The 13,692-nt window shown below is 34.9% G+C and overlaps 1 protein-coding gene across 16 annotated transcripts in view; it reads left to right on the plus strand.

Moving 5' to 3' along the window:
* The window catches only part of NRXN2 (neurexin 2), a 725,960-nt gene that overhangs the window by 219,904 nt on the left and 492,364 nt on the right, over window positions 1-13,692 (plus strand). For 15 of the 16 annotated variants that reach the window (XM_075188775.1, XM_075188784.1, XM_075188781.1 and 12 more), the window contains exons 5-6: window positions 1,436-1,465; window positions 10,793-11,094. In XM_075188775.1, the coding sequence (XP_075044876.1) occupies window positions 1,436-1,465; window positions 10,793-11,094 (332 nt within the window). The remainder of the gene's footprint in view (window positions 1-1,435; window positions 1,466-10,792; window positions 11,095-13,692) is intronic. The other variant, XM_075188780.1, reaches the window with a different exon arrangement.

Consider the following 13,692-nt stretch of genomic DNA (forward strand, 5'->3'; position numbering starts at 1 on the left):
ACATAGTTAAGTGATGAGGTTAGTGGTCTTTTAACTTGTTAAGGGATATATCATTGAAGGGAGTGTAGGCATTAAACACTAGTAAGTATAGTAGCTTACATTCAAAAGGTGCCAACGGAGTTCCTTGAATGAACAATTGTAGGATCTTATATATGCACAAAGCAGGTCATTGGAAAAGCCATAAGGATATTGTCCTATGTGTGTGAAAAGGCACAAGAAAGATTGTACTTCACAGATCTCAGGTCGGACCACATCTGGAAAACTACTTTTTTTTATAGAGACAAAATACAGAAAAACCAAAGAAGGGCTAATATAATATTGATGTTGATGATTTACATTATTTAAGGCTGAAAATTATTAAGTGGATTACACTGTTAACTATTATATATCTATTTTCATATATATATTTCTTTGTCACTCATTTTAATAAACTGGTTATTCTTCTGATTATATATGACATATTTAATGTTAATATTACACCATGGTTTATATAGAAAATAACAAGGTTATGCTTTTTCCATAGATTTATCACACAGTGTCATTTTATTACTGTTGAGAATATTTTTCCGAATGGTATGTTCTTGAATTGTGCAGATTGGTATAATATGTGAAGAAAAATGTCACTGTTTGACAAACCTGCTTTTTTATTTCCATATCTTTCTTATTAGCTCTTATAGAACTGCACATCCTTTTTGCTCAATGGTAATATATACAGTAAAGTGAATATATACAGTATGTATGTCAGAATGACTTTTTGCTCCTGTGGTTATTGTGTAAATAACACATTGGATATGTCTTTTGACTGTAGCTGTTACACTTTTGCATACAACACTCGGCTTTCTTTGCCTTACGTTGTATATTTTCTATGTGTGTTTCCATCCTACTGTATATATATGAATATATATAAAGAAAAAGCATTTGGCTCACTTTTTTTCCTTTTGGTTGTTTTATGACTTTATTTTTGGATATATTCTACCTTTTGGTTTCTTTATTTGTATTCTGTTTCTCTTTTCGTTTTTTTTCTTTTCCCCCAGCCTCTCTCTTCCAAATGCTTTTTCTTTTTTTCAATGAAACCAAAGCTAAAAAAACCCATATCTCTCTCTTTTGTTTCTGTTTTTTTGGCATCTCCCCCTCTCCTTCCTCTGACCCTTATCTATACCTACCCTTTACCCATTTTTCCCATCCTACCCATCAATGGGGTGAGATGCCTGTCACAAATTAAAAATATATATAAGTCATCCCCTTTAATCCGAACTTTTAAATTGTGGCATTTTTTTAAAAAAAAAACCTCAGAAAACGTCTTTATATTTTTTTCATTTCTTTTTTGTGACGTTTCTCTAAACTTGTCGTTTATTCGTTTTTTTTCTTTCCTCCTCTATCCCCCCTCCCCACTCCCACTCTGTTCTGATTTTATTCCCATACCCAAAATCCGAAGTTCCAGCACATCTGACGGTAATCAACCAAGGTACGGATTTAATCCACTTTTTCTTTTTTTCTTTCCTTATCCCTAGATTTTTTTTTTTTTCAACCCTTCATTCTGTCTCTCCCTTTTTTCAATCTTTCATCACTCCATTTCTGACTTCCACATCCTCTCTCTTTCCTCCATGTGTGCCTCATGCATCATTGGTTTCAATCATTTACAATTATCATATAATTCATTGGGGGAAGAGACAGCATATAAATGTATTCTTGCTGAAAACTTTCTTTCCTTTCTTTCTTTCTTTCTTTCTTTCTTTCTTTCTTTCTTTCTTTCTTTCTTTCTTTCTTTCTTTCCTTCCTTCCTTCCTCCCTTCTTTTTATCTTATGTGATCCCAACAATGTCCGCAGAATACATACAGCAGAGAAAAAGGATAACATTGTACCATGAAGAACTCTAGCTATAGATATGGGTAACCGGTATATATAGTGTGCACATACATGGCAGGAGTGTAATGAACTGTGGATTGCCATCAGAAGGTGGTGGCTTGAGGGGGACAACATAGTAGAAACAAATTACATAATGCCTGGAATTGAACAGAAATACAATAAGGCATGAAAACTGGAAAATGCAAGGGAAACCAAAAGATTAATGGATACTTTACTTCCATTAATAACACAAAAATTGGCACCAGACATTTACATAATTGTATTGCACAGTTACTGAAATATGAAGTAGTAAAAAAAGTAATGGTAGTTAAAAGTGATTTGCAATATAGTTAAAATATAAAATTAAACTCCATAATTTTCATTACATAAATAAAATAAAATATACTGCACTAAGAAAAATTGGAATATGTATAAAAAAATTAAATGCAAACATATCAAGAGTCATTATTAATTAGTTAAGAGAAAACTTGCTGATACAAATGCACAACTATCATAAATGTACAGTAGTACAATTTAAATATATTAATGATAAAAATACCCTGATAAAATCTATAATTTGGGATGTAATGTCCCATACTGATATGTTGCCTTTTTAATAACAGCAAATAAGAGATTATTAAACTATAACACAGCAGTTCCATGTAAAATATGATTTTTTTTATGGGTTAAGAACATAATACTTGTATGACAGAGCCACGTTCTAATGATATGATAACTAGAGCTTGTAATAGGCTATTTTTATGGAACTTAAAGGATGCATGAAATGCAGACTGTTTCTTAAAAGTTCAAATGTTGTTTTGCTATAAAGCAAAATATAACTAAGAAAATATTGAACTGAATCTTTTTCAGTGAAAACAGTAGAGATATTACCCTATTCCCCCACAGAGGCAAAAAAGTAATACTTATCCTGGTCTATCTACTTCACTAAGCTAGTTGTTACACCAGGCACTCATGCCATTAATGCCATGTACAAAAAGAGGAAACGTCTGAGCACATGAGAAATATATAAAATATTGAAGACAAGTGTTTACAATCATGTGTAGAATTGTTGATATGCCCATTGCCCAATACGTTGACTTACCATAGAATAGACCTCCACCATTTTCAGGGGAGAGTGATGAAGACTGAACTGATTGAAATCCCTGTGGATAAGTGATGCAACATTGTTAAAGTTCACTAATGTTCACTAAGCCTAACATAGAAGTTAGCCCAATGAAAAGCTTCTTTAAATATATATTAATATTTGAAGCCAGGAACTTGTAGTGTCTCTCAAAAGATTTTTACATAGGAAGTTTTGCGAAAATAGAGAAAAATGATTCCCATATGGTCCAAATCTTAAATATTATCTGAGCGTTCCTGTGCATTTATAACTTCAATGTCATTATATATATATATATATATATATATATATATATATATATATATATATATATATATATCTGTTGATTTTACTAATAGCTACTTTAAACAATACAAGTTGTAGGTTAGGTTTAATCATCTTTAATTTATATTATGTACATTGTCAAATACAAAGCACTGTACAATTACCAATCAATTTCCAGAAATGAAAAGGGTAGAATATTAGCATTTCTGTAATGTTTCCATTTTCCTTCCTTTAGAGTAAAGCTATTTATTACTATCTAGTTTGTCGTAGAGGCTGGAAAATGCAATGTATATGCTTAATTTATTAGGAGAATAATATGTTATTTCTAAATAAAAAAAAAACAAAAATATCCATAGATAATTTGAAAGCAAGGATCACTTTCTCTTTACTGCCTCTTTTCTATTTTTCTATTTGTATCGCTTTCCCTATCTTCTTTTATCTCTATTGTTTTACATTGTATAGTCACCACATTATGGTCACTGTATCTCTCTGGTCAGCTCTGCATGCTCCGTGAAAAGTGGGATCTATTATTTTCATGTACTCACCTGTCACTGGTTTCTTCATCATGTGCTGCTGTTTGCATGATCTGCCAGCTCTTTCTTGCAGGATACATTACACATACAAACCCAGAGAATATTGTGTATGTGTGCGCGCGTATGTGTGTTTGTGTGTGTTAGCATGTGTGTGCTTCTTGTCTTATCTCCATGTTTGTCACTAAGTTTATCTTTCAGCATATAATAATTTATATTAAGATACAGGTTTTTCCGACTTCTAGATAAATATCCCGTTGACAAACCTCTACATGGTGCAGATGTCAGGTTCATCCCCTTATTTGCCATAATTGAATCCTGCTGCACAAAATCAGTAAGTAAATTTTAATGAAACACAGAGGAGACTGTCAAGGGCCAGCTTAGCTAGAAGTCAGAAAAATCTACAAAAGGCCAAACAGCCTCATTACATTAATTTATAGCTTTCTAAATATTGTATGTTTGTGTCCAAACCTTATTCATGTAGTTTACATGCATTCACTATCTGCAATGTTGTATGTTGGTTTTCATTTGTCTTTATTCTTAATTAGGTGTAAGCAACTTTTCACATTCAGCTGTTTATGAAACAGAAATCCTTGTCAGTGAGCAACTAGCTTACTTGAGATGACAAGAGATTTAGTTCAGCAACAGGTGTACTATTAGTTGCCTTCACCTCTGTTGTTCAGGATTTTCTTGCATTGTGCTATAACCGATAGCAACCACCAGAAGTTAGTTTTTCTCTATCTAGATTAAGTTATGTTGATGTCACAATGGCAATCTTCCATTTGGCCTGAGCTACAGGAACAGTTTCCAATTTCAGTACATTTCCAATTTTGATCAGTCCATTCTCATGCATCAGGCTTTGGGATTATGTGCAGTAATACCAGGTCACTTATCTAATAACACCAGTAACATTGTTGCATATGGAGCCATTGCTACACGTTACAGCACAATTGTGTGATTTGTTCAATGTCAATAAGTCTTTGTATTGTATACCTATTTGGTCAATGCTGTTGACAATTTGTATGTATGTGTTTGTTTTGCATATTCTGCTTTTCTTCCTTGCAGTCATGATAGGGTGCTGCTGTGAGAATGGAGGATGTTGATTTAGACGCAAAGCTGCTGCCCATAAAAATGACAAATATAAGATGTTCGGGGTTTAAAAAACATTTGCCTTACTGTTATTATAGTTATGATCTGGGCACCATATGTAACTCATTAAGATAATAACTTGAGAGAAAAGTAACTGGGTCAATTTTTACATGAGACAGTGCCAAATATAACTCATATGACCCTTCTATCAAGTATCACTATCAGACAAGGGAATACATGCCATCTATATCAATAGATCAATAGCATTAGGCAATAGTTTGTAATATATACAGTACATTTAGCGGGACTTGTACTTTTATTTATGTCTTCTTAGCTGCAGCAAAAATTTCAGCCATTGCTTATTTTGGTCACTTATTTTACTTGTTGTATCACTGGACACAGTAAGATAGCACTTTGTCACTGAACATTGCTGCCTCTGTTGAATTATGATGGTGTTCAAGTTTACTGTAAGCATGACAGTATGTATGGCACACTGGGAGAGATTTACTAATCTGCAATAAATCTGAGTGCTTTGTACAAAAGAGAAAAATCTTTTGTTCCAATGTTTTTGATTAATGTCTACTAAAATTGTACCAAACTTTATGATCGTGAAAAAGAGGTAATGAAGAAGTGGATCTATATTTACTAGTCAATCAATCAAAACACTTTCAGCTAAATAAGTTAAAAGGAACAGTTAGAGGTGGGAAACGTCCCGTTTACATATAGAATTATATATCTTAATTATAGTACTTAAAGGGACTTTGAAATATATAACTCACTGTGTACAGACACAATTGCATTGATTAATATAGATGTCACCTACACTATTTTAGCTTTCCTTCCAAGTGAAAAAATCTCCAACCTAAAACACTTCAGGGCTGCATGGGTGGCCCTCTAACCTTCCAAAAGTCTGCATAATCCTTAATGATATTGATAAGTTAAAACAATACATTTAATGAATGAAATGTACTATATTAACATATCAGCAGGCGTTTTAAACAAGTGCTACAATATATAACAAGCAAGTCTGACAATAAAGCTGGAAAGTGATGGGGCCACAGGTGAAGCCTCAGAGGGCGCATACAAACCTGAGGTCACCTGTTGCCCAGCACTGGCCTAGGAGGGAATATTCATAAGAAAATGTTGCCTTATATTTCCTACGCCATGGCATTCCCTTTAAAATTAGTGTAATGAAAGAGTAACAGTATATAAATTCATGTAGTCGCAATTTGGCCAAATAACATCATCATTTACATAGCGCCAATTCCACAGCCCTGTACTGAAAATATTTGTGATTCAGATCAATCCCTGCCACATTGGAGCTTATAGCCAAAATTCCCTAACACACAGACTAGGGTTCATTTTTGTCAGCATCCAATTAAACTAGTTTTTGGAGTCTGGGATGACAAGGGAAGACCCCCACACAAACACAGGGAGAACATCCAAACTCCCCACAGATAAGGCCCTGGTTGGGAATTGAACTAATGACCCCAGCGCTGTGAGGCAAAAATGCTATCCATTGAGCCACTGTGCTGCTATACCAGAAATGTATTCTGAAAGTAGTTATCTGCCTCCTGTCAGTCCTTTCCTGTCAGCCACACCTATAGGTCTATTGATTAATATAGGGCAATAGGGCTTATTTACCACTTATCATGGTAATAGAAGATCATCTATTGTCATAATTTATTATTTAAATATTGCTGAGGCAGATGAGCAATAGTGGCTTGGAGCACGTCTCCGTCCCTAGACCAAAGCAATACATCATCTGGCTAGCCGGTACACACAATCATAGTGGAACTGTAAGTCCAGTCTTAGGCTTCCGCTCCGCTAATTAAAAAAAAGTTTTTTACTTAAAATACTTTAAAATATTTTAAAAAATTAAATATTTAAAAAATATTGTCCATTGAAAAAGTATTCAATAATAAAGTATTTTTCCATTCACTTTCTTCTATTTTTACCCTCCTGAGATGGCAATAATAGGAGGAGGATTGTGTTGGTATTTGGTACCACCGCAATCCTTTTTGAATAGTCTTCCCCATGCTTCGCATCCATTTTCTTCAGAAATGACAAGTTTAGTACAATTTCTACTTGTTGAAAATAAATATGGCCCTGGTAGTGTTGCACTCGGAATTAGTAAAGAGATCATTCTAAAACTTTCCTTGTGTTCCTAAAATTAATATTTTGCCTGCAGACCGTGAAAATAGCCATTATGTGGGCAGAACCACTCTTCATGAGAAGGCAGATATGAATGTGTAGTCAGTGAGTTCACTGTAATAGACAATTAGCAAGAGGCATTCTTATTTTATGTTTTAAACTCACCAGTGTGGCTTTATTTGAAAATCAAGTATCGATATCAATGCAGCACCAGATAGCTAGACAATATCTGCAGTAAAATTCTCTCCAGTGTGTCTGATTTATGTCATCGTTTCTATTTTTGGTACACATTACTTCTGTTGATACATGGAGCTTAAATGAAAGGGAAATTCCCTGTGTTTTGCGTTAAACAGAGATCTGGTTAATTTGGATATATATTTCTGTATATATGTATACTCATTAAGGATGCTAATACTGCTGGGTATAGGTTTACAATTCCCTATGTGAGAAGGTCTGTCACCATACGTCATGAATGTGCTCATCACTATCTATTTTTTTCTGTCTGTACACATTTGTGCATATCTCATTTCTGTGTTTTCTGGATGCTGTGTGATGATAAGTGTGACATGATTTATGTGCATGTGTCACTTAGATTGACAGTGTGGGGATACTTAGAGAATAATTTCTGTAACTGCATTATCCAATTTGTAGTGTGTCGCTGTGCTGCTCTTTAAAAATCTGTCATTAAATCCATGCATGTTTGCTGCTGCATGTGTCATATAGAAGTGCTGCTGATTTTGCATAGATTTTTTCACTGTTGATATATCTTGTTATATAACTGTTGAGAGGTGTGTGCAAATGTTAATGTAAGAAGCATGACATTATGTGAAAGAATAAATGAAGCATGCATGTGTGATGAGCGAAGAATTTCATCCAAAAGTTAGCATGCTCTCATCTAATTATTTATTACCTAATGTGAAAAGAGATGACCTACTGACCATCACAGAACACAGTGCAGGAAAATACACATGTATACATATTTAGTTCTTTATGGACAATGTTACATAGCAGTATTAGATCTGTAGGAATGTGAAGTGTTATAAGGGGACGGGCTGAGTTTGCCTTAATTCTTCTGGTCGGATTTATACAGCTGGTTGCAAGCAGTTGTGGCAGTTGCTATAGTAACAAACACTCAATGCATTTCTCCCTCCACAGGGATATATGGATATAAAGCAAAGTGAATGTTACTGGACAGCTCCTGTTCTGGTGATCCCAACTGTGCAAATCTTCCAGTAGTTATTATAGTTGTTGCGACACATTGCTTGGTGCAACAAGACAGAAAGTTAAATCTATTGTATAAAGGGATGCACAGCTTTAGGTGATAGAACAGTATGTAAAGTTATTGTTTTCTGCACTGCTTCAATCAGGTAACTAGTTACTGTCACACTTGTTATTAATTATGGAAAACCATAGCATCACATCTCTTTATGACCCCCAAAGCCTTACATTGGGAGCCTTTTAATATTCACATATGCAATAGAAAGGTGTTTTGCAAAACTGTCTTAAATGTGGTAAATGTTGCAAATATATGGTACTGGGACAAAAAAAATCCTCTACACTCTCACCATACTGTTTCTGTTGCATAAACTCTATATGCTCTCGAACATTTAACATACAAAATATGATAAATGTGTATAGGAGACCCTGGTCCTGAAAGTTGATATGAAATAATTAATGAATTCTAACAGGGAATAACTTGTAATGTCAAGGATCTGACATCCCTCTAAAACAGTGAAAGGCAGTCCAATACACTTTAAGGGCCGCGTGGTGCGGCCCTCTGGACTTCAAATTACCAATAATGGGCCTTATCCATTAAGGAAAGTTAAGCAAAGGTAAGTAAGTAAGGCAAAACCATGTTGCATTGGAGGGGAGGTAAATTTAATATGTGATGGCAGATTTATAGTTGGGGTAGGGCATGTCCTAGATCAACTTTAAATTTCAGTGTAAAAATACAACTATCAAGTATTGGTGTGCTACATGAAAAAGCAGCCAGTATTTTCCTTATGTACAAAATTATAAACTAATATGCACCCCTTGCATTGTAACATGGTTTAGTCCAGGAGCAAACGTACTAATTTTTTTGTCTTACTTTCCGCAATGAATCAGGCCCTAAATGTCTGTTTAGTAAAGTAGATTTAAAAAGTTTCTGAGAGAAATTGTTACAATTAAGGGCAGTTTATTTATTGAGTCAAGTTACTAAAGTTGTGTTGAAATACAAGTAAAAAAAGGTCAGACAGTTCATGTCACCCCCTTATACAACATCATAATATTTTTCGGGGATTTTAATCCTACATTAATAATAGAATATATCCTTTTATCATCCTAATCATCCTATTAACTGTAATATTAATATTAAGGTATCTATTTATTAAGACCTTTCTGTTGTGAAGATTTTCTATCGCAGCAGTAGAAAATCTTAGCTCGCTGAGTGATGGTTCGCAGGACAGACCCAGTGAAAGCTATCTTCCTAAGGGAGGGCTTCATAAACTTCAGCAGCAGTGATCCCTGTGAAAAGTCCCACTGGAGCGGAGAGAGCATTGTGTAGAGGGTGCTCTTACCTCTTTTATCATCCTCCACTTTCAGGATAAACATGTCTCATCTCTTTCCTGTATTAAAGCAACTACTGTAGAATATAATTATACTCATAATAATTTATAAATAGGTAATATTTTATAAACTGTCAGTGATAGCACAAATGTTATTATTAATATTAATATTTTTTTTAATTAATTATGTAAATTATATATATTTTAAAAAATGTAAGAGTTGTCTTTACTTAATTGGTAGTAGTAAAATAAGGAATAGGGTCTAATGTGTGATCCATGGAGTCAAAATACCAGACCAGATCTGGAAGACTACTCGTCGCTGGGTTAAGCAAGTAGCGATAGAGATCACAGGGGGGGTAAAGTCTTTGCAGGGAGAGACAGACTTTCCAGCACTGTCCCGGCTACCCCAAAATGGTAAATAGCTCCAATAGTAGGAGGGAAGACCTTGAAACCAACTGTTATATATCTGGGGGAAACCCAGATAATTGACAAATAGGCCCCATAGTGAAGAATCTATCTCACAAACTAAATCACATGTCCCACTGAAGGAGTGATGTTTTTTTTTAATCCTATAGTGAATGATTTACTATTATTTTCAACTTATATTACCATTTGTATACTATTCCGGAATCCTTCTGAACTATCGCTTAGCTAAACAGGCATCATACTGTTTAAGAGAAATTGAGCCATATTGACACTTCTGCAAAAACAACAGTTAAAACCAGCACTTGAGTGATGTTGTCTTGTGAATGTGTGATCTTCACATGTTTGGAGAAGTGCAATTAAATGATTCAGGAGCTTCATTTGGAAGATTTCTACAGGATTTCATGATTGTATATTTGCATGATGTTCTAGCTTTGGGTTGTACACCAAAATACAACTATTTAATGTTCCTTCTCTGTAATGTATTTCCTATTTACTTCCTAATGTCTTTTTTCCTCTGTGTCATTTTGGTTCTACTTTACAATGTCTATAATGTTTATATATCTGTCCACTCTATCGTTTTCTCTAATGACTCATCTTGATCCTTTAGTCTCTCTACTTTCTCTGTGTTTACTTTGCATTTTACCCTCTGGCTTCTACTTCTCTTTATTCATGCTTTATTTATCATTTTCTGGTTTACAATAGTTATTAAACTATTGCTTCCTATCACACTCACTGTGGTACCCTTTCACTACTTTCTCACATTGGCTTCCTCCACATTCCTCTTCCGTACTTTCTAGGGAAGGAAGAATATGCGGCTACATTCCGAGGAAATGAGTTCTTCTGCTACGACCTGTCCCACAGCCCAATCCAGAGCAGCTCGGATGAAATTACCCTCTCCTTTAGAACCCTCCAGCGAAATGGTTTGATGCTCCATACCGGAAAGTCTGCAGACTATGTCAACCTTTCATTGAAGAGTGGTGCAGTGGGGTTGGTAATCAACCTTGGATCTGGAGCCTTTGAAGCTTTAGTGGAGCCCGTCAGTGGCAAGTTCAACGATAACAGCTGGCATGACGTCCGTGTCACAAGGAATCTACGGCAGGTATGTCCTGAAAGTTTCCTTGCTTTGGGGTTCATTCTGTTGCTTACAATCACTGTCATCTACTGAACAATTTCAAATATCTTAGGTTTACTTCTTTTACTATATAAATACACATATATATATATATATATATATATATATATAGAATTTATTGCCAGATAGTTTTGCATTTATGATACTGAACAGACCAAGTAATTTAATATTTTGATTCCAAAATCTATTTAGATGCTTATCTGTAGCCCACTCATGCTTTCCTACTTCATTATTGTGCGTTTTCTGTAAAGCTTTTGTACTTTGTGGAAGGCACTAAAGAATATGTTCTTCACCTTTAGATATTCTCTTGAATGGCTAATACAATAGACACTAGTGTAGAATGTATTCAAATTATTGTGTTCATGAGTTTCCAGAAAGTTTATCTATTTTTTCGGGAGCCGGAAGGCAGCGGTAACCAGCATTTGTGCCATGGCCTCTATGCAATGACTTATTTGTCTAGTGAGCAAAAGCATTGTATTCCTGTTCTCCCCGCGCTCTGTGTGCTCAAATAAATTCTCTCTACATTCTTTCAAATTTTAAAATATCTGAAAGGCCCCATGCCCGAGATTTGTTTATACATAACCAAACTGGTTCTATCTGTGTGCTTTTGAAAAAGTGAAATAATGAATGATGGAGAACTGCAGTGCAGCATACAAACACTTGTAAAACTAGGTTAATGTCTTCATTAAATGGAGTTTTAAAATGTTACCTATCTATCTATCTATCTATCTATCTATCTATCTATCTATCTATCTATCTATCTATCTATCTACCTATCTATCTATCTATCTATCTATCTATCTATCTATCTATCTATCTATCTATCTATCTATCTGCCTATCTATCTATCTATCTATCTATCTATCTATCTATCTATCTGTCTATCTATCTATCTATCTATCTATCTGTCTGTCTGTCTGTCTGTCTGTCTGTCTGTCTGTCTGTCTGTCTGTCTGTCTATCTATCTATCTCTAACACTGTATGTTCAAGATTACTGCTAATTTCCTCTTTTAATGTCATGTTTTAACTATTTTACTGCATGGTTAATATAGAACTATAAAAATTGCATTTATAACAGTAAATGTTTATTTCACTGAAAGATTATATTTATATTGCTACATGAATGCATGTTCATATTTAATTCACTATCTGATTTCAGTGTATTGCACTTTTATATGATAAAAAAAAATAATTATTACCAATATACCACCCCCAATTAAAAATTGTGATGCTGTCTTGTAAGTTGGCTTCACCAAATAATATTGCAGATTAGGGTAATGAGATGTGGGTAATGTTATCTGACTTTTCATGTGTAGCCACCTAACAACATTGCTTTCATTTGTTTAATGTTTGTCTAAACATGGGCAACTCAAAAATTCTAGATTTGGGGGTCTGTATCATATGAATGTTAAATCTCAAAGAACACTGCTAATATGGGGAAGGAGGGGAAATAAAAGTGGTGATAATTCCCCTTAAAAAAGAAGTTGATTCAATATTAAACGACTGGTAACATTTACAGATATCTGTGTAAATGTTCACATAACATTCCTATAAGAGACACTTTAGGCCAATGGTGGGCTGTCATGACTAGAGTCATTTCCCTCTTTAAAGTGACTCTATGTAGTAAATTAGTCAAACATGTGCTGCAGTTTTATCACTGCCTTGACTAGTTTTCTGTAGTTAACTTACTGTCTTGGGGGCACATTTATCATCACTCGCAAAATATGAAAAATAGTTTTCAATCCTTATCGCATTGATAAGGATTGAACTATTTCTCATATTTATTAAAAAAGCAACACAGGAACAGCAGTTCCGAAAAACTGCTGTTCCTGTGAAGTTGAAATCATACTTACCACAGCTGCTTCGTTCCCGAAGCAGTATGTGGTCAACGGGGGTCCTGTTCTTACTCCAGTGCGCATGCGCCGAGTGAAACCCTCGGGCATGTGCACAAACATCTCTGTTCTCTATCGGCAATTATAGTTTGCAGAGAGAAAGTGTGAATGACAGGGAGGGATCATGTGATCCCTCCACACATGCTCTGTCCAGCTCTGCTCGTCGGAGCAGAGCTGACAGCATTGAAACTTTTCATTACTGCTGGCGTACATTATCAAGACAAGTTCCCGAAAAAATCTATTTTTCGGAACTTGTTAGATTGCAAGAGGGAGCAGTCATCATACTATTGAATGGTGACTACTCCCCAAAACGAAGCAGAATGCAAAGCTATCTGCTGCGAAGCATCTTTAATAAATATGCGGGGGACACATCGGGGCATGGATTCTATGTTAAGTGCACGTTAGTGCACCATCACAATTTGTTAAATATACCCCTTGGTTGTGTAAGCACTATAATGCTGGTCCTCTGCAAAAGTAATCTGTGCCCCCCCTTCTGCAAATAAAGGTGAGTTGTAAGGCCCTTGAAAAACATAACGCTGCCCAGCACTGTAGGCAAAGATTGGATCTCCACAGTTTTAATTAATAATCACAAGAAATGAAAGCTGGTGTGCATTAAGAAAGTTGCTTCTTTTATTAAATTCAGTTATTTGAAATACCATCAGTTCAAACAAGA

Source organism: Mixophyes fleayi, chromosome 10 (assembly GCF_038048845.1).
Source record: "Mixophyes fleayi isolate aMixFle1 chromosome 10, aMixFle1.hap1, whole genome shotgun sequence".
NCBI classification, from domain to species: Eukaryota; Metazoa; Chordata; class Amphibia; order Anura; family Limnodynastidae; genus Mixophyes; species Mixophyes fleayi.